Genomic DNA, 27,250 nt, shown 5'->3' with positions numbered 1-27,250 from the left:
ATACAGCACCCCTTGTACTAACAAACCCTTACACTTACCGCCAAAACCCCACGAGGTCCAGCGGGCAACAAGTTCCAATACGCATGCGCATCATCAGCCAGAGATAAAAGTGAGTGGTGTCCAGCGCCAGCAGTCAGAAAGGATTCTCCCACGGAACGTCACAGTAGCACTACAGAAGCGCAGCAGAGGCGGTCAGCATCAGAGACGTTCAGCACCAACATCGAAAGCTGTGAGCAGTGCCTTCAGCATCAGGCATCTTTTATTGAACCAGAGACATTCAGCATCAGCGTCGGGAGCGGTGCTTCCAGCACCAGACAGGTTTTATTTGAACTGCTATTTACCCATTTGCTTGACACTCTACCCACTTCCCGCTCCGCTAGTAACTGCAATCTACTACAGTGTACTACAGTCTGTTGCAACTTTGATTATGCTCTGCTACCAAATAGTTTGCTACCACGCCATAACGATCTGCTACAGCGCTATAACGATCTGTCTTCACACCCATTAACTACTGGCCTTATGAATTTAACCATTTTATTGCTATATGCTATTGAATTAAATTGTCAGACGTTCCTTACAACTCTATGCCTACAACCACAGCACGGGGTATGAATACGCGTTAAAAACTAATGTTTGGCAAATTTTATCAGCATTGTTACCTTTCTTAATTGATTCTTTGGACATTTCCATATCGGACGGACTCATGTATAATTATATATATTTATATATCTTTATTCTTTTTATATTTTTCATTTATTTTCATTCTTTTTATTTCCTTTTTTTAATTTTAATTTTTTCATTTCCTCCCCCTTTTTTCCTTTTTCTAATTTTTCATTTTTTAATTTTTCATTTTCTCCCATTTTTTTCATCTATTTCCATCATTTTGCATTCATAGAGTCTACCATGCTATAACATGTACTTTTAAGCTGTTTTTTAACTATTGTTTGATTTTACTCTGTAATACCCTTCTTCATAATTTGCTTCCAATTGAATAATTTACTTCTAATTAAATAAATACAGTTATATTTTCTACAAACCTATTTTCCTGTCTTTCTGGAGGACCTGGCTATACACTGTAGTCATAATATACACTGTAGTCATTATATTATTGTTTTTGTTTGTTTATATTGTTTTGTCTTCTAGATGCAGCAAGTTACAAATTAGATACAGTAATATAATACTTTAGTAATTGTAGTAATTTATTGCTATTTTTGTTTCTTGCAAAGATTCCTCCACCTAGAAATCACCGCTCCAGACCATATAGAGGAGGCTACCATGAACACAGGTAGGGACTGGGTGTACTATTTAGGATAGTCATTATACAAAAGACAAAGGCCCAGATTTATCAAATTGTATAAAATAGAAGCTGATGTAAACCCCATTTTACAATCTTTGGATAAATCTGCACCATGATGGCTTGGTGATAACAGTGTAGGGGGGGAATTTATTGTTCGATGCATGCCTGGTATTGGTAAAAAAGTTTCTCAAAGTTGCTCAAATGTTGTATGTGAAAATGTTGGCTTTTTATCGGGTTTGAAAAAGTGGGTGGAGTTTATGTAAATGGGGGTGGGGCCTCCATGGCTAGTACCAGCTGTAAACTATAGCAGAGTTATACACTGCCTTGACGCTGGGGTAGATATCAGTATGCAGCACACGGCAGATGAATACAACAGCAAATTAATTATCTGCTAATATTTATTTTATTCAGAGATCACGACAACTATGGGTCATACCATGACAACCACTGCCACGATAGAAGTTATAATGACAGTCAATTTATGGAGTATTCAGATCACTCTTACAAGGAGTTCTATGAGGAAAACCAATCCTTCAATGATTATCGAGAGCATAGGGAACCGGTATACAACAGAGGGGGCCGTCATGATAGTGGCTATCATAAAGAGACTTATTACCGTGGTGCCTACCAGCGAGGACGTGGAGAATCTGCACGATATCGGGGTCATGTCTCGGCGACACCACCTAAGAAATATTCCCATAAAACTGTTAAGTCCTACAAGAAAGAAAATGAAATTCGTGTGAAGAACAGCACCCCACAACCAGCAGAAAAAGGTAAGTAGACTAAAGAAAAGTTACTCAACAGTGGGAAAATCACATTAGTTGTGTTTTTTAGAAAGGCTTTAAATAGGAGCGGCATTATCTTGTCTACTCGTTCTTTTTCCACCCAAACATAAGTTTTGATATGTTGCTGTCCAAGGTGAGACGTTCAATTCCTTCCATAGAGCGGGTTCAGACTACGGAATTCTCACGGATAAATTCCGCCGGATTCTGTAGCTCGTACTCGCTCACGCGTGCCTCTCCACCCGTGCCGTAGGCACCATTCAATGCATGGGCAGATTCCGCATTCCACCGAAAGAATTAACCTGTCAACTCTTTTGGCGGATAGCAGAATCAGACGGCCCATAGAAAGGTGTCTAAGAAGCCGGCAGAAAGACGTGCAGCCGTGAGCGAGTACGAGCTGCGAAATCCGGCGGAATTTATCTGCGCGGATTCCGTAGTCTAAACGCACCCTCACATGTTGTCTATTCAGTCTCTCTCCTCTCTCTCTCCTCTCTCTCTCTCTCCTCTCTCTCTCCTCTCTCTCTCCTCTCTCTCCTCTCTCTCTGAGAAGGCTGATGTAAATAAAGCCTGCCCAGAACTTGTTTACAACATTGTAGATTCTTTGTAATTCTGAAGTCAAGTTAATGATTAACTCAATCACTTGATGAAGAAGCTATAATGTTGCAGAAACAGACAGTCAGGGACTTGTTTACATCCGCTGTCTTGGGGGGAGGAGGAGGATACAGAGAAAGAGGCTCACACACAGTTTTGTTTCTTCAGTAGAAAGCAGCAGCAGAGAACTGGGGGAAGGAGACTGAATAGATAAGCATGGAAGGAATTGTTAGTATAACCATGGGAAGCAACATACCAAAAGTTATGTTTGAGTGGAATGTGAGGTAAATGTGATGTGCTGATCGAGTCCTGTCAGGACGACCTGTACTCAACACCTTTTGCTTAATCAATGTTTTGAGTTTCAACTGATAAACAAATATACAAGGTAATAAATGATCGACTTTGAACTGTCCTGAGCAGCACGGAGTTCAGTCAGCCGGCTGACAAGCCGACCCCTTAGCCTAGCAAGGGCTTTGCTAGTAATGTAAACTCACTCATCCTTAACTCAGACCACTTAAAATTTTTCTCAAGTCAATAGTTTTTTAGTCACAGGTACGCTTTAAATATATGTGTAAAGTAAATCTAGTGAGCATATAACTTGTGTTATATGGCAACTATTACTGAACTGATAATAAGTGTGTGTGTGTGTGTGTGTGTGTGTGTAATCTAAATTATTTATATATATATATATATATATATATATATATAATATTTGCAGCTCTCAGTATCCATCTCCCTTGGTTCTTTTCTGTATGGATGTTTAATATTAACTCTAATATCTATATCATAAAAATCAAAGTCAGTCTGTCCTGTCTGTCTGTCTGTCTGTCCGTCCTTCTGTCTGTCTGTCCGTCCTTCTGTCTGTCTGTCCGTCCTGTCTGTCTGTCTGTCCGTCCTGTCTGTCTGTCTGTCCGTCCTTCTGTCTGTCTGTCCTGTCTGTCTGTCTGTCCGTCCTGTCTGTCTGTCTGTCCGTCCTTCTGTCTGTCTGTCCGTCCTGTCTGTCTGTCCTTCCTGTCTGTCTGTCCGTCCTGTCTGTCTGTCCTTCCTGTCTGTCTGTCCTTCCTGTCTGTCTGTCCTTCCTGTCTGTCTGTCCTTCCTGTCTGTCTGTCTGTCCTCTATAGACTTCCAAACGCCTGAACCGTTTGACCCCAAATTTGGCACACAGATACATTGGGTGCCCGGGAAGGTTATTGCGAAGGTCCCGTACCCGCCAGATGTACAGGAGGGGAGGGGGAGGGGAAAGAGAGGCGCCCCATAGAGATGAATGGGAAAATCTCCTCACTGCAAACACAGGTGATATAATTAGCTGCAGCAGACACGGCAGTTGGAGCCTTAGCAACCAATAGGATTACTGCTTTCATTTTCACAGGGAGCAATGGTTGCTAGGGAAGCTGCCTCACAACATCCACAGTAATAACTGGTAGACCCCCTACTCCATGTATACAGTACATGTATATACAGGACCCCTACTCCATCTATACAGTATATGTATATACAGGACCCCCTACTCCATCTATACAGTATATGTATATACAGGACCCCCTACTCCATCTATACAGTACATGTATACAGGACCCCCTACTCCATCTATACAGTACATGTATATACAGGGCCCCCTACTCCATCTATACAGTACATGTATATACAGGACCCCCTACTCCATCTATACAGTACATGTATATACAGGACCCCCTACTCCATCTATACAGTATATGTATATACAGGACCCCCTACTCCATCCATACAGTACATGTATATACAGGGCACAACAGGTATACCAAACTGTGACTGAGTAACACTGCTACACCAGACCTGACCAATACCACCATACTGTGACTGAATAACACTGCCAGACCTGACCAATACCGCCATACTGTGACTGGATAACACCTTCATACCAGACCTGACCAATACCGCCATACTGTGACTGGATAACACCTCCATACCAGACCTGACCAATACCGCCATACTGTGACTGGATAACACTGCCACACCAGACCTGACCAATACCGCCATACTGTGACTGGATAACACTGCCACACCAGACCTGACCAATACCGCCATACTGTGACTGGATAACACTGCCACACCAGACCTGACCAATACCGCCATACTGTGACTGGATAACACTGTCATACCAGACCTGACCAATACCGCCATACTGTCATATAAGACCTGACCAATACCGCCATACTGTGAATGGATAACACCGCCACACCAGACCTGACCAATACCGCTATACTGTGCTGGATAACACTGTCATACCAGACCTGACGAATACCGCCATACTGTGACTGGATAACACTGCCATACCAGACCTGACGAATACTGGCAAACTGTGACTGGGTAACACCGCCACACCAGTCCTGACCAATACCACCATACTGTGACTGGATAACACCATCATATCAGACCTGACCAATACTGCCATACTGTGACTGGATAACACCGCTATACCAGACCTGACCAATACCATCATACCATGACTGGATAACACCGCCACACCAGACCTGACCAATACCGCCATACTGTGACTGGATAACACCCCCATACCAGACATGACCAATACCGACACACTGTGACTGAATAACACTGCCATACGGGTAAATACAACCCTGCAGGTATACAGGACACTACAGGTATACAGGACCCCAAAACTATACACTACAAGTGCACGGGACCTCCACAAAACTATATACTACAGGTATACAGGACCCCAAACTTTACACTACAGGTATACAGGACCCCAAAACTATATACTACAGGTATACAGGACCTCCACCAACTATATACTACAGGTATACAGGACCCCAAACTATACACTACAGGTATACAGGACCCCAAAACTATACACTACAGGTATACAGGAACTCCACCAACTATATACTACAGGTATATAGGACCCCAAACTATACACTACAGGTATACAGGACCTCCACCAACTCTATACTATAGTTATACAGGACCCTCAAACTATTTACTACAGGTATACAGGACCCCCGAACTATATACTACAGGTATACAAGACCTCCACCAGTTATACACTACAGGTATCCAGGACCCTCAAACTGTAAACTACAGGTATACAAGACCTCCACCAACTATACATTACAGGTATACAGCACCAACTATATACTACAGGTATACAGGACCCCCGAACTATACAGTACAGGTATACAGGACCTTCACCAACTGTACACTGCAGGTATACAGGACCTCCCTCAACTATACACTATAGGTATACAGCCCCCTAACTATGCACTACAGATATGCGAGACCCCTAAAAACTATACATTGTGGGTATACAGAACCCTTCCAACTATGCACTACAGGTATACACTAATTCCACTGATTAACTCAGATTAAACAATTACTTTAGCTTGGCCTCCTGGGCACCTTAGAACAAATCTAATTAACACACTGACACTTTATACCCGGGCAGCGCCGGGTACATTTTCTAGTATATTATATATGTGTATGTTAGTGTGGCTATATAGAGATAATGGCCCAGATTTATTAAACTGTAAAACTGGTATGAATTTCCCACAGTAACCAATCACAGCTCAGCTTTACCTGCACATGGGCTTACTTTAGTAGCCAGATACCTGCAGATAGGTTCTCAGGATACACAGGTACTCAGGATAACAGCATAACATTTCCCAATAGTAGTGTTTTTGGGGGACACTGCAAGTGTAGAATCCTCAGCATGTAGGACAACAACACACTAGACATGATTTGTAACATAGATACATAGTTAATAAGGTTGAAAAAGAGCAAATCCATCAAGGTTGATCTAATCAGAGAAAGCCAAAACCCCTTATGAGGCTGTTGCCAACTTCCCCATCACAGGGAGAAAAATTGCTTCCTGACTCCACTATGGCGATCAAAATAATCCCTGGATCAGCGTCCTATCGCATGTAATCTAGTGCACATAACTTGTAATATATTATAAAGAAAAGCATCCAGACCTCCCCTGTACTTATATAATGAATCAGCCATGACAGCATCCTGTGGCAGAGAGTTATTTAGTGTCACAGTTCTTACAGTAAAGAATATAGAGAATTCTTTAGTGTGACTGCTCTTACAGGAAAGAATATAGAGTTCCACAGTCTCACTGCTCTTACAGAAAAGAATATGAAGTGTTCCACAGTCTCGCTGCTTTTACAGTATAGAATATAGAGTTCCACAGTCTCACTGCTCTTACAGAAAAGAATATAAAGTGTTCCACAGTCTCACTGCTTTTACAGTATAGAATATAGAGAGTTCCACGGTCTCACTACTCTTACAGTAAAGAATATAGAGAATTCTTTAGTGTGACTGCTCTTACAGAAAAGAATATAGAGTTCCACAGTAAAGCACCATGTCTGTGCTGGTGGTGAAACTTTCTTTCCTCTAGACGTAGAGGATGCCCCCTTGTGATGGTTACAGGTCTAGGTGTAAAAAGACCACTACAAAGATCTCTGTACTGTCCATTCATATATTTGCACATTATACCCTTAAATTAATTAAGACAAAGTAAAGTGCTTGTGAAAACTGGTGTATTCTCTGTGTTTTCTGTTGTAGTGATCCATAACCCTGGTCGCACAATTGTAACATTAACTCCAGGCATAACGGAGGTAAGACATCTTTCTAAATTTTTATCTTCTGTTATACTTAAAAGAAAAAAAAAAAAAACCTGCCATTGTAATTATAAATCTAATATGTGCGACAGGATGCAGGTGAGACAAAGTCCTCCAAAGCTCCAAGCCCTGAAAAAGATGCCAGACCTTCACAAGACTGTGAGAAGACATCACCTCAGGCTGCAAAGCTAGAGAGTGTGAAAAAAGATGTAAAGGTAGAAAGCACAGTGAAAGAAATCCTAACTGCGCCTTCTGATCACAGAAACGAGGCACCAACTGTCTGTGACATAAAGACAGAGACCACTGACACCAAGAAAGAGGTCTGTATTATTAATGGATGGGGTTTCTCGGAGCTGTAAACTGTACATGATTAGTTTTTACCCTTACACATGTAGGTTAAATATTTGTGCAAATTCGCCACCTCCTGTTATGCTGCTCTTTTCTTCTAATTGTTGACAGTTTGTCTAGATTACTGACCACCGCTCTGCTCTAAAAGCATCTATGTAAAAGTAAAATATATATGCCTGCAGAAATAGATGGAATTACTATTTTTCTATCCTCTTACTGCCCAAAAATGGATTTCCCCAAGATTACAATCATTACCAGATGACTCATTTGTCTCATTGTCATTGACTGCACCATCAAGCAGTCAAGCAGGTTTTAGCATGAAGTAAGAATTACCGACAGAAGATAGATATGGGAGTGATCCTCCGTAAGCTATATGCCTTGTGGAACTACGGTGTAGACTGATTAACCCCATTTTTGTCATGCCATACGGACTTGCCCTGGATGTGGAGGCGTTGAAATGGTAATGAATTATCCAGCCCCCTGGTGTGATAAAGAAAACCTCTTGTCTGTTGATAAAAGTTTTCCATGGAAAGCGCACTGCGTGTGAATATGGATTGAACTGAGAACTCTGAGATTGTTTTGAAGAACGAACTGTGGAACCGTGATGTGAGGAGGAATTTAGTGGAGTGCGTCACCGGGATCATCTACGAATGAATGAATGAAGGAATCAAGGAGGCGTCTGTTGCTATGGACACAAGCGACCCAACTGAGAGAAGAGCTGAGCGCAGCCGCGATAGCTCTGTTTACAAGCGGTCGGGAGTGCACGGTGTCACAGTTCGGATAAGGGGTTTCCCGTATGCTGCTGGAGATAGTCACTGATCGGTGATGGTATTTTATACTTGTATTTTTCTGGACTGAAAATTGTGATGTTTATATGAATATATGGTTACAATATGGATTTAATTAATGACTTGTTCAATCAGATGGAGGTTCCGCCTATTATGATGGGTGATTTGGTTGGTGGTGTAAACTGTGCATGGTGATTGGTTACTCTGTGTATAAAAAAAACAGTTTGTATTATATGTCTGTATACTTGACAGAGGCTCAGGTTGTTATAGAGCTGAAACGTTGTCTTTTTATTTGCATTTGGCACAAATAAGGTAAGATGTTTCTACACTGAAAGCGATGCTGTACTATTTTTGACATTTAATTGCCGGATGAAAGCTGACCTGGAGGGGAGCTGTGCATCGGTGTGGGGATACCGCTGATTCCGCTGTGTGGATTGTATGAGATTTCTGGAGTGCATATACAGTGCAGTAGTAGTACAGTCGGTGCACCATCATCTCCCATCCTGTACTGTATGAGATTGCTGGAGTGCATATACAGTACAGTAGTAGTACAGTCAGCGCACCACCATCTCCCATTCTGTACTGTGTAAGATTGCTGGAGTGCATATAGATTACAGTAGTAGTAAAGTCAGTACACCCCCATCTCCCATCCTGTATAGTACTGTATAAGACTGCTGGAGTGCATATACAGCACAGTAGTAGTAGTACAGTCAGTACACCACCATCTCCCATCCATTACAGTGCTGGGGTGGGGGGGACTCTGTACAGTAAAGGATGAGTGAGGAGTTAGTACTATAATTGCTGGTTTTGTTGAGTGTTTCTTGTTTATAATGTACTGTACAGTATAATGCTGTTCTGTAGTGATTAAACTGGGCACTTTTCAATGTAAAATACATTGTATTGTAATTATTGGTGGCTGCTGGAACAAGGTAAACACATTTACATTATTTCCTATGGGAAAACACTACTCTGTTCTGAAACTGCCCTCCGGAACCAATTAAGTTTCAGAACCGAGGTACCACTGTATTCATTATATATATTCTATTGCTTGCCGTGCATGTCCAGCAAACCAGGACTTTTACAAAAAGCCTTCTCAGCCCAAAATGGTCTTATAGTTAGATTATTTTTGTTCGCCATAGTCACAAATCTGAGCTTACCTCTTATTTCTCTTTCTGCTCTGGTGAAATGGGTGTGTCATAGTAATATTCTCCTTGGTGCCCATAGCAAACAGCTTTTATAACGCTCCCTCAAACTGTTCAGGCATTTGGAAGCATGTACAGCACAGACTGATAAAGAAGAACCAGTTTGCGAGGGCTGTGTATGCCAGCAAGGTCAGGACCTTTACATAATCCTTCCCAGGTATCCAGTGTACCTAAGAACCATATTTGGGGGTCGAACAGTTAAAGGTAACCAATCAGCCCAATCGGGCTGATATAGTTAGCTGAACCACTGTATACGGCTCCTGCAGCAGCCGCGGCATATACCGGCCGCGGCTGCAGCAGGAGCTGTATAACCGAAAAAAGCACCTTAATCCCCAATTGGGCTGATTGGTTCCCTTTTAAGGCGTATAGATACCTATATAGGAAGTACAAACAGATGATAAACCTCAAGTTGGATCTTGTCTCAGGCATTTAGAAAATCTTCCTGTGGGTTCTTCTGCACTCCCACGTGTCCTCCTTACCCCTGAGTACCTTCTAAGGCCCCATTACACAAACAGATTATCTGACCGTTTTTTTTTTGTTTTTTTTAAGCCAAAGCCAGGAATGGTTTTGAAAAGTGGAGAAATATTCTTAGTAAGAATTTTTTATTCAAGACAGATGTTTTGAAGAGAGTCCATGTCTGTCCTGGGGGTCAGTGAGGTTTCCTCTTCAAGGTATCACAATCCCTTATCTCTCTTCAGAAGATATGTCCTGTCCAGTAATGAGATCCCTTCTCTGGTGGCTAAAGACCCTTTTACACAGAGAAATTGCGCCAAATTGAGAAGCAAATGCTCTAAATTACAAGCAGTACTGGCTAGCTGTAGCCTCTTACACCTGGGATTCTCAACTTATTGCAGACAATCTTCTGAACTTGGCAATGACATAAATCGGCAAGTCCAGATGGCTATCATGGCTGGTACTGCTGTGCGTAAGTGTGTATTATATATAACAGCCATTTTAAACTGATTTGTGCTGTAACTTTTGTAACTTACAATTGTTGTAGGACACTCTTCGATCTGAGCACTTTATAAAGGAAGAAGTAGTGCCAGTGAGGGTGAATCCTGGGAAAAGGGCCCATTCAGAGGAGAAAGATGTTGGCGTGGAACAAAGGGAAGGAGAATCATTTGTGGGAAAGAGACTATGCAGCAACCAGGACAGAGGCGAAGACTACTTGGAGAAAACTGATCAGATCCCTTTATTGGTATATATTCCTGAATTTGGCTTACTCTACTTAAAGTGCACCAGAGACCCTTTAGAGGGGTATCTCTACCAACATAGTTATACTCGTAGGACTCTTATAGGTAAATATTTAGCAAATTTTATTTAAATTTTTTTTTTAAGCAAACTTGCCACCTCCTCCTGATTATGTCTGCACCTTCCCTCAGCATATCTGGAGTAGGAGGCAAATAGCTATGTTGGTTGACATCGGAATACACTTTTAACATAAAGGGGTATCCCAATCCACAATTCTTTATTGCAGCTGACTGCTGGGACCCCAGCCTATCGTGAGAATGAAGGCATGATCATCCCAGCTGTGAATGGAGTGCTCACTTCACCTGTGATTCATTCTCTTAGGGTTAGCCAAATGTTTCATTCACTGCAAGGACGCCTATGTCTCAATTCTCAGGATTGATGAGGAGCCCCAGTGATCAGCTTGTGATCCCCAATTGATAGGCAAACTAGCTGAGATGGTAATACCACTTCATTTCCTTGATGCTTTAAGTAGGATTTTGTATCTTCAATCACAGTAGTTTAGTCCATAATTCGTGTTAAGCAGAACTGTAGAACTGTTCTGGTTCGGCCACATTTACTGAATCTGAATGCTCGGCACTTGACTCCTGGAGAAGTTGGATGCCGCCCTACGGCTGCCAGGAAATTCCGGTTACAGCCTAATGCTTACTAGGGCAGCATCCAACTTCTCAAGTTATTGATCACAAAAGATCTAGCTAGGGAGAGGCCACAGGGGTCTGTTCTGGGTTTGGTTCTTTTTAATGTGTTTACTTTTGAAAAGGTTTGGTAGGTAAGGATAGTGACATAGGAGAAGGTTTGGTAGGTAAGGATAGTGACAGGAGAAGGTTTGGTAGGGAAGGATAGTGACAGAGGAGAAGGTTTGGTAGGTAAGGATAGTGACATAGGAGAAGGGTTGTTGGGTAACGATTGTCGGTTGTGTACAATAGTGTTGATATTCCTGGAGGTGTCAGTAATATGGAAAATAATTTAGCTCACCAAATATGTTGTTCAAACAATGGAAATTGCAGCTCAATGTTTACAAATGTAAAATAATGCACTTAGAGGATTCCTCTTCCCTGATGATAAGCAGATGTGGTTGGTAAATCTACAAAAACTGGATGTATCTATCCTAAAATTATAAGAAGGGAAATACTCAACGGTGCAGACTAGATGAGCAGGTGGTCTCTTTTTGACAACAGTTTTCTATGTTTGAAAAAAGAAAATCTAATTAGAAAATAAAAACATAATAGAAACAACAATGCGTGATCATGTCTGTCCCTAACAACTTATTGTCTTTTTAATTTTAAAGGGCTGCTGGGTAGATATGCCATCAGAGTCTATGGTGTCTTCTAGCATCAGTGAACAAGAGAACACAGGACCTGCTGTGAATTGTCTTCTATCTGACACTGCACGAGAACTGCGTACAGCTTTTATTTTGGCTAGGAAAGAACAGATTGAAGTGGTGAGTTTCCATTACAATAAAGCTGAAATCTTAAAAGAGAACTCTGGCAAAATTCATAATTTTTCAGGAGGCGGGGGGAACATGATAAACATGTGCTACTTACCTGTTCCTGTGCCTCTTCAGCGCTGTAGGCTTTGGGACCCCTGCTCTCCCCCTGAGTTGTGAAGTTGCCATGACTCGTCACTGAACACAAACATTTTGACAGATCCGCTCAACACTAATTATGGACTCTTTGAACATGCTAAGATTATTACCATACTCGCCTTTAGAGCAGAAAGTTATTTCTCCGTTATTTGCCTCATTTAAACAGCAAAGGCCCACTGCACCTTCCTAATCGGCTACTCTAACAAGAATTGGGCTGGAGGTCCGCTAAACTAATGCCAGCAATCAAAAGCTTCACTGTTTTAAATGATCACTGTCGTTAAACTATGTAAACCAGCAGGGATGTGAAAGCATGTTTACAGTTTACCTTCACAAATTTTATTTTTTTCATGCTTTAGAACTAACCTACTCATATCCAAGTCCAGTCTCCTGAAGCTTTTTAGTCTTCTGGTTTGGTTAAAAAAGACACTAAACGCAGTAAGTCCCGGCCAGTACAGAGTGTCACAGCTCAATGCATCAATCACATGACTTCTCAGTGAGTGCGAAGATGACTGGGATTTTGTGCATTTTGTCAGGATACTGGACCTGGATACTGTAAGTATAGCTGTCTTCAGGAGACTGGACCTGGATACAGTAAGTATAGCTGTCTTCAGGAGACTGGACCTGGATTTCTGGTAAGTTCAGCTTTGTTTTACATCATCTTAACAACAAAAAAATAATGAATGTATATTGTAAACTTGCTTTATATCCCATCTACTGTTGATTTAGATTTTGAAAGTTATAACAACAGTGACACTTTAACGATTCAACATAATTGGATTGCTCGAACAGCGCCCCAAACCCTGATAAAGTTTGTTAGACCCCTGGAGCATGCGTGGATTGAAAAATTATAATAAACAATGCTGAGGGTTTGCGGACTGTGTTCAGATGACACAGACTTGCTTTTAAGGTCAGATAACTAGCCGCTAAAATAGAGTTGTGAAACATAGTGTTAAGATCTTGATAATAGATTAAAAGAGTGTATACAAAGCCTCCCAGTGTCTTTTACAGCTATGTGTGATACTATAATGAACATGTTATAAGCCTTTCTTCCTGAGGGTACAAACCCACACACCGTATACACAGCAGATACGCAACAAATACGCAGCAGATTTGTTAGTACAGATTTGATGCTGTGTTCAGTTATTTAGATATAATCTGCTGCGTTTTTGCGGCGTATTTGCTGCGTGTTTGCTGCGTATTTGCTGCGTATCGCAGCAGTAAATACGCTGCTTATACGGTGTGTGGGTTTATACCCTTAAAGTGCTATTGTCTTTCCCCTATTGATATGTGGAGTTCTCACCACCATCTAGAAGTTTACATGCTGCACAGTTCATATTGACCTGTATAAAACTTGTCTATGTTGTCTTTCTGGCCAAAAATGCTTATTATCATTGATGGACATCCAATACAGCCACTCTGAAACCCACCACCAGCTGTTAATGACGGCACTTGATGGGGCACCTCTAACAACCAACAGCGATGTGTGATGCCTACTCCTGATCTTTGAATTTTTTGATGAAAATTCATTTTTATAGGGGAGGGATAAATGCCACTTCCACTTTCCATGAACCTCTCCCACTGACAATTTTTTTCATCATAACTAAACCTTCTTCTTCTTCTTCTCCTTCTTCTTCTTTTCCTTCTTCTTCTTCTTTTCCTTCTTCTTCTTCTTCTTCTTCTTTTCCTTCTTCTTCTTCTTTTCCTTCTTCTTCTTCTTCTTTTCCTTCTTCTTCTTCTTTTCCTTCTTCTTCTTCTTTTCCTTCTTCTTCTTCTTCTTCTTCTTCTTCTTCTTTTCTCACATCGCTTCTGATCTTTCCCCAACTTATCTCTCACTGTGTCCCCTTGCTCTTGAGTTCCGTTATTTTTAAAACTTCCTCCTGAACCTTATTTAGTCCTTTATTATATTTAAAGTTTTTGATCATGTCCTCCCTTTCTTTCCTTTCCTCCAGATTATACAGATTCAAATCCTTAAGTCTTTCCCGACACCCTCCACCATTTTTGTAGCAGTCTTTGGTCCTGTTTTATTTTATCAATATCTTTCTGTAGGTGAATTGGATACAGTATTCCAGATGTGGCCTCACCAGATCCCTATACAGTGGGATCACAATCTCCTCTTCCTACTAGTTATACCTCTAGCTATACTGCCCAGTATACAATTAGCTTTTCCTTCCGCCTGGTTGAATTCCTTGCCAACACTGAACTGCCGATATAATACTCAGAGGATTCCTCCTCCCCAAGTGCATTATTTTATATTTGGAAATATTGAACTTTCCATTGTTTGGACCACATATCTAGCAAAGCTAAATGATTTTCCATATTACCGACACCTTCAGGAATACCAGCCCTATTTCCTATTGTGTCGTCAGCAACAGATAAACCTTACCTACCAAACCTTGTCCTTTGTCACTATCCTTACCTACCAAACCTTCTTCTGTATCCCTTACAACCATATTAAAAAGAACAGGACCCAGAACAGACCCTTGTGACCACTTCTTGTATCCAGTCTTATAGGAGAAGGTTTGGCAGGTAAGGATAGTGACATAGGAGAAGGTTTGGTAGGTAACGATAGTGACATAGGGGAATGTTTGGGAGGTAAGGATAGTGACATAGGAGAAGGGTTGGTAGGTAAGGATAGTGACATAGGAGAAGGTTTGGTAGGTAAGGATAGTGACATAGGGGAATGTTTGGGAGGTAAGGATAGTGACATAGGGGAATGTTTGGGAGGTAAGGATAGTGACATAGGAGAAGGTTTGGTAGGTAAGTATAGTGAAATAGGAGAAGGTTTGGTAGGTAAGGATAGTGACATAGGAGAAGGTTTGGTAGGTAAGGATAGTGACATAGGAGAAGGTTTGGTAGGTAAGGATAGTGACATAGGAGAAGGTTTGGTAGGTAAGGATAGTGACATAGGAGAAGAGTTGGTAGGTAAGGATAGTGACATAGAAGGTTTGGTAGGTAAGGATAGTGACATAGGAGAAGAGTTGGTAGGTAAGGATAGTGACATAGGAGAAGAGTTGGTAGGTAAGGTTTGTCTGTTGCTGATGACACAAATGTGTGCAATAGGGTTGATGTTCCTGGAGGTGTCAGTAATATGGAAAATGATTTTGTTTTACTTGATATCAAAGATATTTCTGAAGTCCAGCACTTTTGAGACTTATTTAAAGAAATTAATGAGCTTAGTCTGACATGATTGTCCCTTAACCCCTTAAAGGGAACCTGTCACCCCCCCGTGCCGGGGTGACAGGCTCCCGACCCCCCGTTAGAGCCCCATATACTCACCTAATCCCGCCGGAGAGTCCAGCGCTCCGTCATTCTCTATGGGTGTTGGACTCATCTCTCAGCGCGCGCGTCAGGCTGCAGCAGCTGAGATCTCCGTCACCCGACCACCTCCAGAAGCGGGACCCGGCGGGATTAGGTGAGTATATGGGGCTCTAACGGGGGGTCGGGAGCCTGTCACCCCGGCACGGGGGGGTGACAGGTTCCCTTTAAGGACGGGGCCCATTTTGGTTTTTGCGTTTTCGGTTTTTCCTCCTTGTGTTTTAAAGGCCATAGCACTTGCATTTTTCCACCTAGAAACCCATATGAGCCCTTATTTTTTGCGTCACTAATTGTACTTTGCAACTGCAGACTGAATTTTTGCATTAAGTATACTACGAAACCAGAAACAAATTCTGTGTGGTGAAATTGGAAAAAAAAACGCATTTCTTTTATTTGGGGGAACTGTGTTTTTACGCCATTCGCCCTGGGGTAAAACTGACTTGTTATGCATGTTCCTCAAGTCGTTACAATTAAAACGATATATAACATGTATAACTTATATTGTATCTGATGGCCTATAAAAAATTCAAACCATTGTTAACAAATATACGTTCCTTAAAATCGCTCCATTCCCAGGCTTATAGCGCTTTTATCCTTTGGTCTATGGGGCTGTGTCAGGTGTCATTTTTTGCGCCATGATGTGTTCTTTCTATCAGTACCTTGATTGTGCATATACGACTTTTTGATCGCTTTTTATTACATTTTTTCTGGATTTGATGCGACCAAAAATGCGCAATTTTGCTTTTTGGGATTTTTTTGCGCTGACGCCGTTTACCGTACGAGATCAGCAATGTGATTAATTAATAGTTTGGGTGATTACGCACGCGGCGATACCAAACATGTTTGTTTATTTATTTATTTGTTTACTTTTATTTAAAACCTGGGAAAAGGGCGGTGATTCAGACTTTTATTGGGGGAGGGGGCTTTTTACTATAAACAACACTTTTTTTGTTTTTTTGTTTACACATATACTAGAAGCCCCCCTGGGGGACTTCTAGTATATATACTTTGATCTCTCATTGAGATCTCTGCAGCATAGATATGCTGCAGAGATCAATGAGATAGGCACTCGTTTGCTTTTGGCTGCTGCAGCTGGAAGTAAACGAGTGCCGAGCCGGGGACGGCGCCATCTTGGACGAGTCCCCGGCCGGCATCAGTAACGGAGATCGCTCCTCCGGGACAACGTCCCGGAGGAGCGATCTCCCCCACTAGACACCAGGGAAAGGTTGCCTCCGGTAATCGGAGGCAGCTGTCAACTTTGACAGCTGCCTCCGATTAGCTAATTAGCGGGCACGGCGATCAGACCGTGCCCGCTAATAGCGGCGGTCCCGGGCTACACGCGGCACCCGGGACCGCGGCGCCGCGCGGCCCCGCTTTGAAGTGCTAATGAGGACATATGACGTACCGGTACGTCATATGTCCTTAAGAGGTTAAGGACAGAGCCTGAAATGGCCTTAAGGACAGAGACAAATTTTATAAATATGACCTTTGTCACTTTAGTCACTAATAACTTCGGGATGCTTTTACCTATCCGGCTGATTTTGAGATGGTTTTCTCGTGACATATTGTACTTTACATTTCTGGTAAATTGGAGTCGATATTTATAACGAATCTTTATTAAAAAAAAAAAAGTATTTTTCCAAATTTGGAACTTTTCTGCTTATACAGAAAATGGTTATGCCACATAAATTATATATTAAATAGCATTAGCAACATGTCTACTTTATGTTGGCAGCATTTATTAAACTATCTTTCATTTTTTTAGACAATAGAAAGCTTAAAACATTAGCAGCAATTTTCCAAAATTTCAGTAAAATTTCAAAATCAGATATTTTTAGGGACCTGTTCAGGTTTAAAGTGTATTTGAGGGGCCTGTATGTTAGAAAGCCCCACAAAGCACCCCATTTCAGAAACTGCACCCCCCAAACACTGCAAAAGCACATCCAGAAAGTTTTTTAACCCTTTAGGGGAGTCACAGAAATAAAAGCTAAGTGTGTAAGAAATTTGAATTTTCTGTGCAGAGATTTTATTGTAATCCAATATTTTTCATAATTATAAACCTATTACCAGAGAAATTCACCCCAATACTGATTGCCCCGTTTCTACAGTTTATAGAAATACCCCATATGTGGCCCTATTGGGCTATTTGACGCAACCACATGCCTCAGATATAAAGGAGCGCCTAGTGAATTTCAACGCCTCCGTTTAATTTGGTCATTTCTGACTGTACCACTTCAGGTTGGCAGAGGCTCTGGGTGCCAAAACATAAGGAATACCCCTAAAGGGACACCGTTTAGAAAACTAGACCCCTCAAGGAATGTAACAAGGGGTGCGGTGAGCATCTGGACCCCACAGGTGCTTCACAGATTTTCAGAACAATGTGGTGTAAAAAATGAAAAATTCTATTTTTTACACTAAAATGTTGTTCTAGCCTTCAATTTTAATTTTTACAAGGGAATAAAAGAAAAATAAAACACCAAACGTATAGCGCAGTTTCTCCCGAGTATGGAAATACCCAACATGTGGACATAAAGTGCCAAACGGGCGGAGGACGAGCCTCCAAAGGGAAGAAGCGCCTATTGGCTTTTGGAAGCTGGATTTCACTGGAATGGATTTCAAGGGTCATGTCGCATTTACAGAGCCCTCGTGCTGCCAAGACACTGGAAACCCCCCACAAGTGACCCACATTCTGGAAACTACACCCCTCAAGAAATCTAACAAGGGGTGCAGTGAGCATATGGACCCCACTGGTGACGGGCACAAATGTGGAACAATGTGCTGTGAAAGGGAAAACGTTCATTTTTTCACTTTCACGGTACAAATGTGCCCGTCATCAAGGGGTCCATATCCTCACTGCACCCCTTGTTAGGTTCCTTGAGGGGTGTAGTTTCCAGAATGGGGTCACTTGTGGGGGGTTTCCAGTGTTTTGGCAGCACGAGGGCTCTGTAAATGCGACATGGTGTTCATCATCCATTCTGACCAAGTCCAGCTTTCAAAATCCAAATGGCGCTCCTTCCCTTCGGAGGCTTGCCCTGCGCCCACATGGCGCTTTATGTCCACATGTGGGGTATTTACGGACTCGGGGGAAATTGCTCTACACATTTTGTGTGTTTTTTTTTCTCTTTTAACCCCTTGTGAAAATGAACAATTTAAGGCTAAACCAACATTATAGTGTAAAAAATTTTATATTTTAATTTTCACGCCACATTTGTGCCAGTCACCAGTGGGGTCCATATGCTAACTACACCCCTTGGTACATTCCCTAAGGGGTGTAGTTTCCATAATGGGGTCACTTGTGGGGGGATTCAACTGTCTTGGCAACACAGAGGCCTTTTAAATGCAACATGGCCCTCGAAATCCATTCCAGCCAAATCCAGCCTCCAAAAGCCAAATGGCGCTCCTTCCCTTTGGAGGCTTACCCTGCACCCGTATGGCGCTTTATGTCCACATGTGGGGTATTTCCGTAGTCAGGGGAAATTGCTCTACACATTTTGTGTTTGTTTTTTTATCTTTTAACCCCTTGTGAAAATGAAAAAATCAAGACGATCAATGATTTAGTGTAAAAATTAAAAAATTTTTACACTAAATGTTGGTCTAGCCTTGATTTTTTTTTCCATTTCCACAAGGGGTTAAAAAAAATGAATGCAAAACGTGTAGGGTAATTTCCCCTGAGTACGAAAATACCCCACATGTGGACATAATGTGCCATATGGGCACAGGGCAAGCCACCAAAGGGACAGAGCGCCATTTAGAGGCTGGAATGGAGGATGGAGGCCATGTCGCAATTACAAAGCTCCTGTGCTGCCAGGACAGTAGAATCCCCCCACAAGTGACCCTATTCTGGAAACTACACCCCATGAGGAATCTAACATGGCTGCTTAATATTAGGGCGCTATTACTGCTTCTGATATGTTCGGATCGTGCCGCAAGCCATAGTAGCTCGGGCAGCGAGGGACCAGAAGAGGGGGTGCTGGTATAAAAGTTATCCCCGTACAGGTGGTAACCTTTATCCAGCAGTGGGAAGATCAGTTCCCAAACTATCTTCCCACTAACTCTGAGAATGAGGGGGGGGCACCTGGGGGCTGGATTTGGGTGTCCCTTCCTTCATACACTCTAAGGGTACGTGCACATTGCGTAATGGCGAAGGATAACCCTTTGTACATTCCGCAGCTGGCACCCGCCGGCGGACTGATGCAAGCGCGCGTCTCCGCTCATGTCACACACCATTCTATATACGGGTGGATTCCGCCCTCTGTCCAAAGAATGAACGTGTTCATTCTTTGCACAGACGACTGAATCCGCCCGTGCATAGAATGGAGTCTATGACACGGGTGGAGAGGCATCAGTCCGCCGGCAGGTGCCAGATGCGGAATGCACAAAGGGTTATCCTTCGCCATTCTGCAGTGTACACGTACCCTAAATCTGTAAGTGTACCCTGAGGTACTCTCACAGTGTTTGTAGAATTTCACGTCGTCTTATTGGGACGGTACTGGTGGAAAAGTCGTGTCTGGGGGGCAGCGTACACTACGCTACCCCCAGACACGTCACTGGATGATAATGAGGATGAATGGAGGGAAAAAGGATCCCCCCATTCATCCTCACTGGCTGTTTCGGTGTCTGAGGCAATAACGCATGCGTCCGACGCCAAAAACACCCTGGGGGCCATCTTTATACGGGGACTAGTATATGGGGTATGTAAATGTGTAGTGTAAAACTTTATTTTGTGTAGTGTGGTGTAATGTAGTGTTTTTTACGTTTGTGGTTTTTTTTTTTTTTTTTTTAATAGTAAGAAAAATATACCTACGCCAAGAAAGGAGCTGCTGATAAATGCCGCATTTATGTGCGGCACTTATCAGCAGACAGTGGCGGTAGGATATAGGGGGGGAACTGGCCAGCCCATCACGGTGATCATGGGGGTGGCATCAACGCCATCTTTTCCCCGGACACTTATGGCGATTGGTGCTGTCTCGGACAGCATCAATCGCCATTGCTTTCCGGGTCACCAATGACCCGGAAAGCTGCATTTAGGTGCTATATGCTGATCTGTATTGATCAGCATATAGCAGCGATTGTCGGCACGGGGGGGGGGGGGGGTTAAATCACCCCCCGTGCCGACAAGCAGGGATGGCTTGCTATACATTATAGCAGGCCATCTTCCCCGATCGCTGCGTGTGAACACACAGCGATCGGGGAAACATCGGGCGTAAATGTACGTCCATTTGCGTTAAAGCCCACCCTGCGAGGGCGTACATCTACACCCGATATCGTTAAGGGGTTAATGAAGCCATGCCGGTTTAGATCCATCAAATTGTTGATTCTTAGATGATCCATTATCTTCTACAGATGTTAAGCTAACTGACTTCTAGTTAAAATCTTTGACACTGCTGAAAAAAGCTACTTAAAGGGGTTATCCAGCGCTACAAAAACATGGCTACTTTTCCCCCTACTGTTGTCTCCAGTTCAGGTGCGGTTTGCAATTAAGCTCCATTTACTTCAATGGAACTGAGTTTCAAAACCCCACCCAAACTGGAGACAAGAGTAGGGGGAAAGTGGCCATGTTTTTGTAGCGCTGGATAACCCCTTTAACTGCAAATAGCGTGTAGAAGGAATTGCCTCCCACGTCCTACGAATTTACTACTATTTATGCCTGCAGGAAGGTAAATTGTAGCTTAACCCCTTAATGACGCATGACAGGCATAAAAATAAAAGTTGTACAAGTTATATATCATTGTAATCGTAACGATTTGAGGAACATAAATAACATGTTAGTTTACCATGGGGCGAATGGTGTCAACCCCCCACGCCACAAAATGAAGTCTGTCAATGCAAAGTACAATTAGTGTCACAAAAAATAAGGGCTCATGTGGGTCTGTAGGTGAAATAATGCTATGGTTTTTTAAACACAAGCAGGAGAAAAAAGGAAAGAGCAAAAACGGAAATTGGCTCCGTCCTTAAGGGGTTAAAGGGGAGGTGTCATGAAGAAAACCAGGTCTACACTAATGCTTTATGTTAACTGAAACATATTTCAAATGTACAATAATTTCTTCAAGTGTTTTTGTTTGAGAGATATAGACTCACTATTCCCCCATGTGCTGCTTAGTTTTGATAACCTTTTGTCTTGGTTATGGCCCATTGGGCATCCACTACCTTGGTTCTTTCATGTGTAGTTTAACTGCAGTCTCCTGATCTGTCCATTAGTGTTGGCAGTTGGTTTTCACTTCACATGCAAGGAAAGTGGGATTGTGGGAAAGTGTCTGTACTGTTGAATGGCAACAGGAGGGGGTCACAGTTCAGGAAGGAAACCTTTATAACAAGGTTTTGGAAGAAACTTCATTGCCCCCTAAAATCTTAAAAGCATAGATAACACTTTACCAAAGTTAGTAAAGAACCCCTTAAGCCCACCTAAATTCACTTAACATGATTTACAAACTTCTCACCTCAATATTTTCCTACCTCTCACCTAAAAAAAAATAAAGCTAACCAAATATCCCTCTAACACATATAAATGGAATTATGTTATGCTTATTAAAAATCTCAAGGATCTTGAAGCTACAGATCTCTCACCATAGAATAACTATCGCTTGAGTTCTCTACTTAGATGTTTACGCATTCCTATTTTCAAAAGAGCCTTCACTGATGCACAGAAAAGGATTACTCTTTGACAGTGTGGGCTAGTCACAAGCCTAGACCTCCATTTCTCATGACCTTAAAGGGAAACTATCAGTAGGTTGGAAGAATCTAACCTGCTGTTAAGGGGGTGGGGGGGGATAAAAAAAAACAATGCTGCCCCCATTTTGCAGCTCCAGTTTACTGGTGTCCAGGATTAAACAGGACTAGAGATGTGATGTGGCAGGCCTGCTCAGCCATTCCGTGGCAGAGGTGGAACACTGCTACAAGGAAGCGGAGTGAAGTCAGCACCACTCCGCTATGGTGAAGCACAGCTCGCATGAAGAAGACTTACTGAGCCTGATAACGCGGTGCTTCCAAAAGCGATATAGCAGTGAAATGGGAACAATGTAGACAAAGATATGGGGCACTCACCAAAATCTTCAGGCTTTATACTATTTCCTCAAAACATCCAAGGGAAGGGAAGATAGGTGGACTAGTGGGCGTGCTCCACCCTGGGGGGAAGCTTTGCTGGGGAAGGAACAACTTATCATATGTGACTGGTTTAGCACATTGATCAATGGCACGAAGACTGTCTGTCAAGCCTTTTGCCAACTCTTTAAAACCATTTTACTTTTCTTTCCAGGCCTTTGCTCAGGACTGCAAAACATTTGCCTTTGTGGCCAGCACATTGCTGAAAAAAGACCCTTCTATGGAGGCTGCTGTGACCACCGCTCTGCGCTCCACCTTACAAGAGATGGCTGGAGTCTGCGTGCAACAACTGAATAACTTCATAGACCACTATGACTCAGGTGCATGAAGAAAAGACATTGTCTGTCTGAATTTTTATTTTTTTTTCCTAATGGTAAATTCTTGATTATTTCTATAGTTGGCAAACTTTACTTGTTGACTGGGAAATATTTTGATTGTGTTTTTCTGCCTGTGCAATAAACAGGGTTTTTTATGTTTTTTCAGAGAATTATGCAACACAATAAAGAGAAGGGCAAAAAAAATAAAGTAATATGACGTTCCGGTAAAGAGGTGGATGACACATTAAAGAGATCTTATTCTGTCTAAACCATCCCAGGTATTATTGCAGAGTTTTTTCTTGTCACCCTGAGATTAGCCTGAGTATTGGTGCGTTTGCACAGAAATTTATCTGACAGATTTTGGAAGCCAAAGCCAGGAATGGATTTAAAAAGAGGATAGATCCCAGTCTTTCCTTTATGACCTGATCTCTGTTTAGTCTGTTCCTGACTTTGGCTTCAAACATCTGTCAAATAAATCTGTCTGTGTAAACCATATCAAGTAAAGTGCTGCCTTGGATTACGAGCATAATTCATTCCGGGACTGTGCTTGTAATCCAAATCCACTCTTAAACCAAAGCAAATTTTCCCATAAGAAATCACTGATATGCAGACAATTGGTTCCACACCCCAAAAATAATGATTTTATATTCTGAATAACATGTAAAACAAATGAAACAAACATTTATAAACAGCTGAATATGTCATATAAGTTACTGTACAGTATAGCAATAAGCATGTGGTGTATAATGTATAGTAACTGCATAAACCTGAAAAAACAGCAGCAGTTTGTAGATAGAGGATGGAACTGCAGATCCCCATAATGCAGTAGCGTAGTACAACAGGCTAGAATAGAGAAGCAGGGCTGCTGTCAGAGGTCTGTGTGGTTACATGACAGCAATGTGGAAGGGGTGTGTGTCCAGCATGGACCAGAGAGGGAGAGGGGTTATAGCTATGAAGGGATTACCTCCACAGTACTGTCCCCTGATGCAAGCCCCAGCCTGAAGTGGATCTGCTATGATTTGGAAGGTGAGGCAGACTTCCTGGGTCAGAGCACAGTACTATAGACCATGCCCCTCCCCAACTCGCCCTCCCACTCAGTAGAGGGAGCTCTTAAACCAAAACAATACTCTTAAACCAAGTCACAATTTTGAAATACTGAGCTCTTAAAGCAAGTTACTCTTAAACCGAGGTACCACTGTACCTCTGACCACCTCCTTCCAATTTGGCTGGGCACTCATGAATTGCTCAGCACAAATTAACTGTGTGGCTTTTAATTCCTGAATACTTCTACATATCCTGGAGTCAACACGCATGGACAGAAGTCCTTTAACACGAAGTTAGCTGTATCAAAGGATCCCAAAGCACATATTTTGTTATTAAAATGACATGCCTAATAATGTGTAGGTCCCGTTTGTCAAAACAGGTGCTTCACAAGACTGGGGCGGACGGGGAGCAGAGTGGCACACCTCCCGGCAGGCATAGGCGTCAGTTCAGACTGGGAGCAGAGCGGACAGACCGGGGGAGCAGGAGGCATGCCGCAGGGTGGGGCACACTGGGAGCAGAGCGGCATAACTCCCAGCAGGCATATGGCGGACGGGGAGCAGGAGGAAATGAGCAAAGCGGGTATAGAGTTCATTCCATCATTTCCCTGAAAGGGGTCAGTAATTTGATCAAATCCCTTGGGAAATTTCATAATTTCCCGGGATTTGATCAAATCCCTGATTCTATCATTTCACTGCACCATATCCACCAAGATTCCCTAGGGCAGCATTCAATGTCTTTAGCCAATCTGACTCAAACATGCTCCGGTTTCACTCATCTCTAATTACATAGAAAATGAAATAGAATAGAATTCATCAAGGAGTCACAACTTTCCAAATGGTCCAGCAAAAAAGAATACAGCTCATGAAGGAAAAAATGGTCAGAATAGAACAGCTTTTTAAAGTTCGAACTATCAGCAGTTCAGATGCATCTAACCTGATATGTCCCTATTGTGCAGGACATGCCGAGGAGAAAAATACATTTACTCTTACCATCATCCTTGGTGATGTTCCAGTGCAGTTAGTAGTTTGCTCCATGGTCCAGTAAGACCGTTAGGAGCACTGCCTGCCCCTATAGTGCTAATCTGGTTCGGGGCAGTGCTCCTAACGGTCTAGAGTCTGCTATGGACTCTTTTAATAATACTTAAAGGGACAGTGTCACATTTTTGATAATTTTTTAATGAAAAGTAATAAGTATAAATAAGTCTGTAGGATGTTTTTTTTTTTTTTTAATGCAGTGTTTCAGTATTTTTTTCTAAAATGTATTGCTGCACAGGGGGCTGCCATGTTTATAGTGTCTGTGTGTGACGTCATTTCACGACACACACACAGACACTATACGGCACCTCCACATCATTGAAGTGAACCGACGGAGTCCGTCTGGTTCACTTCACTGGAGGCTCCGTCACTGTGTACTGCGCATGTGCATAGACATGCGCAGTACACAGCTACAGTACATGGGGCGGGTGGCGGCGCCATTTTCTTGAGGTCCCAGCCCGAGAACCGGGGAGGAGAGAGAGACCGCACAGTGAGTGGACAGGAGAACTGTGTGCAGCTCTCTCTCCCCCCCGCCCCCCGCCGGGAAATTTAATAAACTTTTGCTTTGGGTGCCGGGACATCACCCAGCAATGTCCCGGCACCAGTCACCGCAGCTCTCTCCTTCTTTCCCCCAGCAGCAGCTCAGCAGCGTTCTGTGGGGGAACGGGCTTGGAGATGCTGCGGGGGGAAGATGGAGAGAGTAAGGCTGATGGCAGGGGGAGCAGGGCACAGCAGCGTCTGCTGCATGCTGTCCCCCCTGCGGTTGCCGGACCCGAGAGCGCCGGCATCACGATGGCGATGGGGGCAGAGAGGAGGTGAGGGGATGATGGAGGTGAGGGGATGATGGGGCATCGGGGGGTCTAATCGGGGCAGAAAAATCCTATTCAGACCTGAGAGGGATCCGGGCAGCTGTCAGTGAACCGGGCCGGCGAGGACTGGTGGTGCGCGGGGATCCCCCGCTCCGGGCTGTGACAGGAGTGGAATGCGGCCTGGGAGATGGGGCAGCCCCGGCGTCCAGGGCCACCAGGTGGAAACAGCGGCGGCGGCGGCGGGCGGTGGACGCCGGGGCTGCCCCATCTCCCAGGCCGCATTCCACTCCTGTCACAGCCCGGAGCGGGGAGCCCCGCGCACCACCAGTCCTCGCCGGCCCGGTTCACTGACAGCTGCCCGGATCCCTCTCAGGTCTGAATAGGATTTTTCTGCCCCATTAGACCCCCGATGCTCCATCATCCCCTCACCTCCATCATCCCCTCACCTCCATCATCCCCTCACCTCCATCATCCCCTCACCTCCATCATCCCCTCACCTCCTCTATCACCCCCATCATCCCCTCACCTCCTCTATCACCCCCATCATCCCCTCACCTCCTCTATCACCTCCATCATCCCCTCACCTCCTCTATCACCCCCATCATCCCCTCACCTCCTCTATCACCCCCATCATCCCCTCACCTCCTCTATCACCCCCATCATCCCCTCACCTCCTCTATCACCCCCATCATCCCCTCACCTCCTCTATCACCCCCATCATCCCCTCACCTCCTCTATCATCCCCTCACCTCCTCTATCACCCCCATCATCCCCTCACCTCCTCTATCACCCCCATCATCCCCTCACCTCCTCTATCATCCCCTCACCTCCTCTATCACCCCCATCATCCCCTCACCTCCTCTGTCACCCCCATCATCCCCTCACCTCCTCTGTCACCCCCATCATCCCCTCACCTCCTCTATCACCCCCATCATCCCCTCACCTCCTCTGTCACCCCCATCATCCCCTCACCTCCTCTGTCACCCCCATCATCCCCTCACCTCCTCTATCACCCCCATCATCCCCTCACCTCCTCTGTCACCCCCATCATCCCCTCACCTCCTCTATCACCCCCATCATCCCCTCACCTCCTCTATCACCCCCATCATCCCCTCACCTCCTCTATCACCCCCATCATCCCCTCACCTCCTCTATCATCCCCTCACCTCCTCT

At 43.5% G+C, this 27,250-nt stretch overlaps 1 protein-coding gene across 9 annotated transcripts in view; it reads left to right on the top strand.

The window, feature by feature from the left end:
* The window catches only part of LOC138768002 (periphilin-1-like), a 94,025-nt gene that overhangs the window by 40,289 nt on the left and 26,486 nt on the right, over positions 1 to 27,250 (top strand). For 7 of the 9 annotated variants that reach the window (XM_069945970.1, XM_069945975.1, XM_069945973.1 and 4 more), the window contains 7 exons: positions 1,227 to 1,285; positions 1,709 to 2,070; positions 7,234 to 7,286; positions 7,382 to 7,609; positions 10,628 to 10,825; positions 12,164 to 12,316; positions 23,028 to 23,193. In XM_069945970.1, coding sequence (XP_069802071.1) covers positions 1,227 to 1,285; positions 1,709 to 2,070; positions 7,234 to 7,286; positions 7,382 to 7,609; positions 10,628 to 10,825; positions 12,164 to 12,316; positions 23,028 to 23,193 — 1,219 coding nt within the window. Of the gene's footprint in view, positions 1 to 1,226; positions 1,286 to 1,708; positions 2,071 to 7,233; positions 7,287 to 7,381; positions 7,610 to 10,627; positions 10,826 to 12,163; positions 12,317 to 23,027; positions 23,247 to 23,356; positions 23,463 to 27,250 lie in introns of those variants that run through there. The other 2 variants (XM_069945979.1, XM_069945980.1) reach the window with 2 other exon arrangements.

The sequence above is a fragment of the Dendropsophus ebraccatus genome, chromosome 11 (genome assembly GCF_027789765.1).
Source record: "Dendropsophus ebraccatus isolate aDenEbr1 chromosome 11, aDenEbr1.pat, whole genome shotgun sequence".
Classification (NCBI taxonomy): Eukaryota; Metazoa; Chordata; class Amphibia; order Anura; family Hylidae; genus Dendropsophus; species Dendropsophus ebraccatus.
Note: the sequence above shows the minus strand (reverse complement) of the source record. Positions and strands in the feature narration are given on the sequence as shown.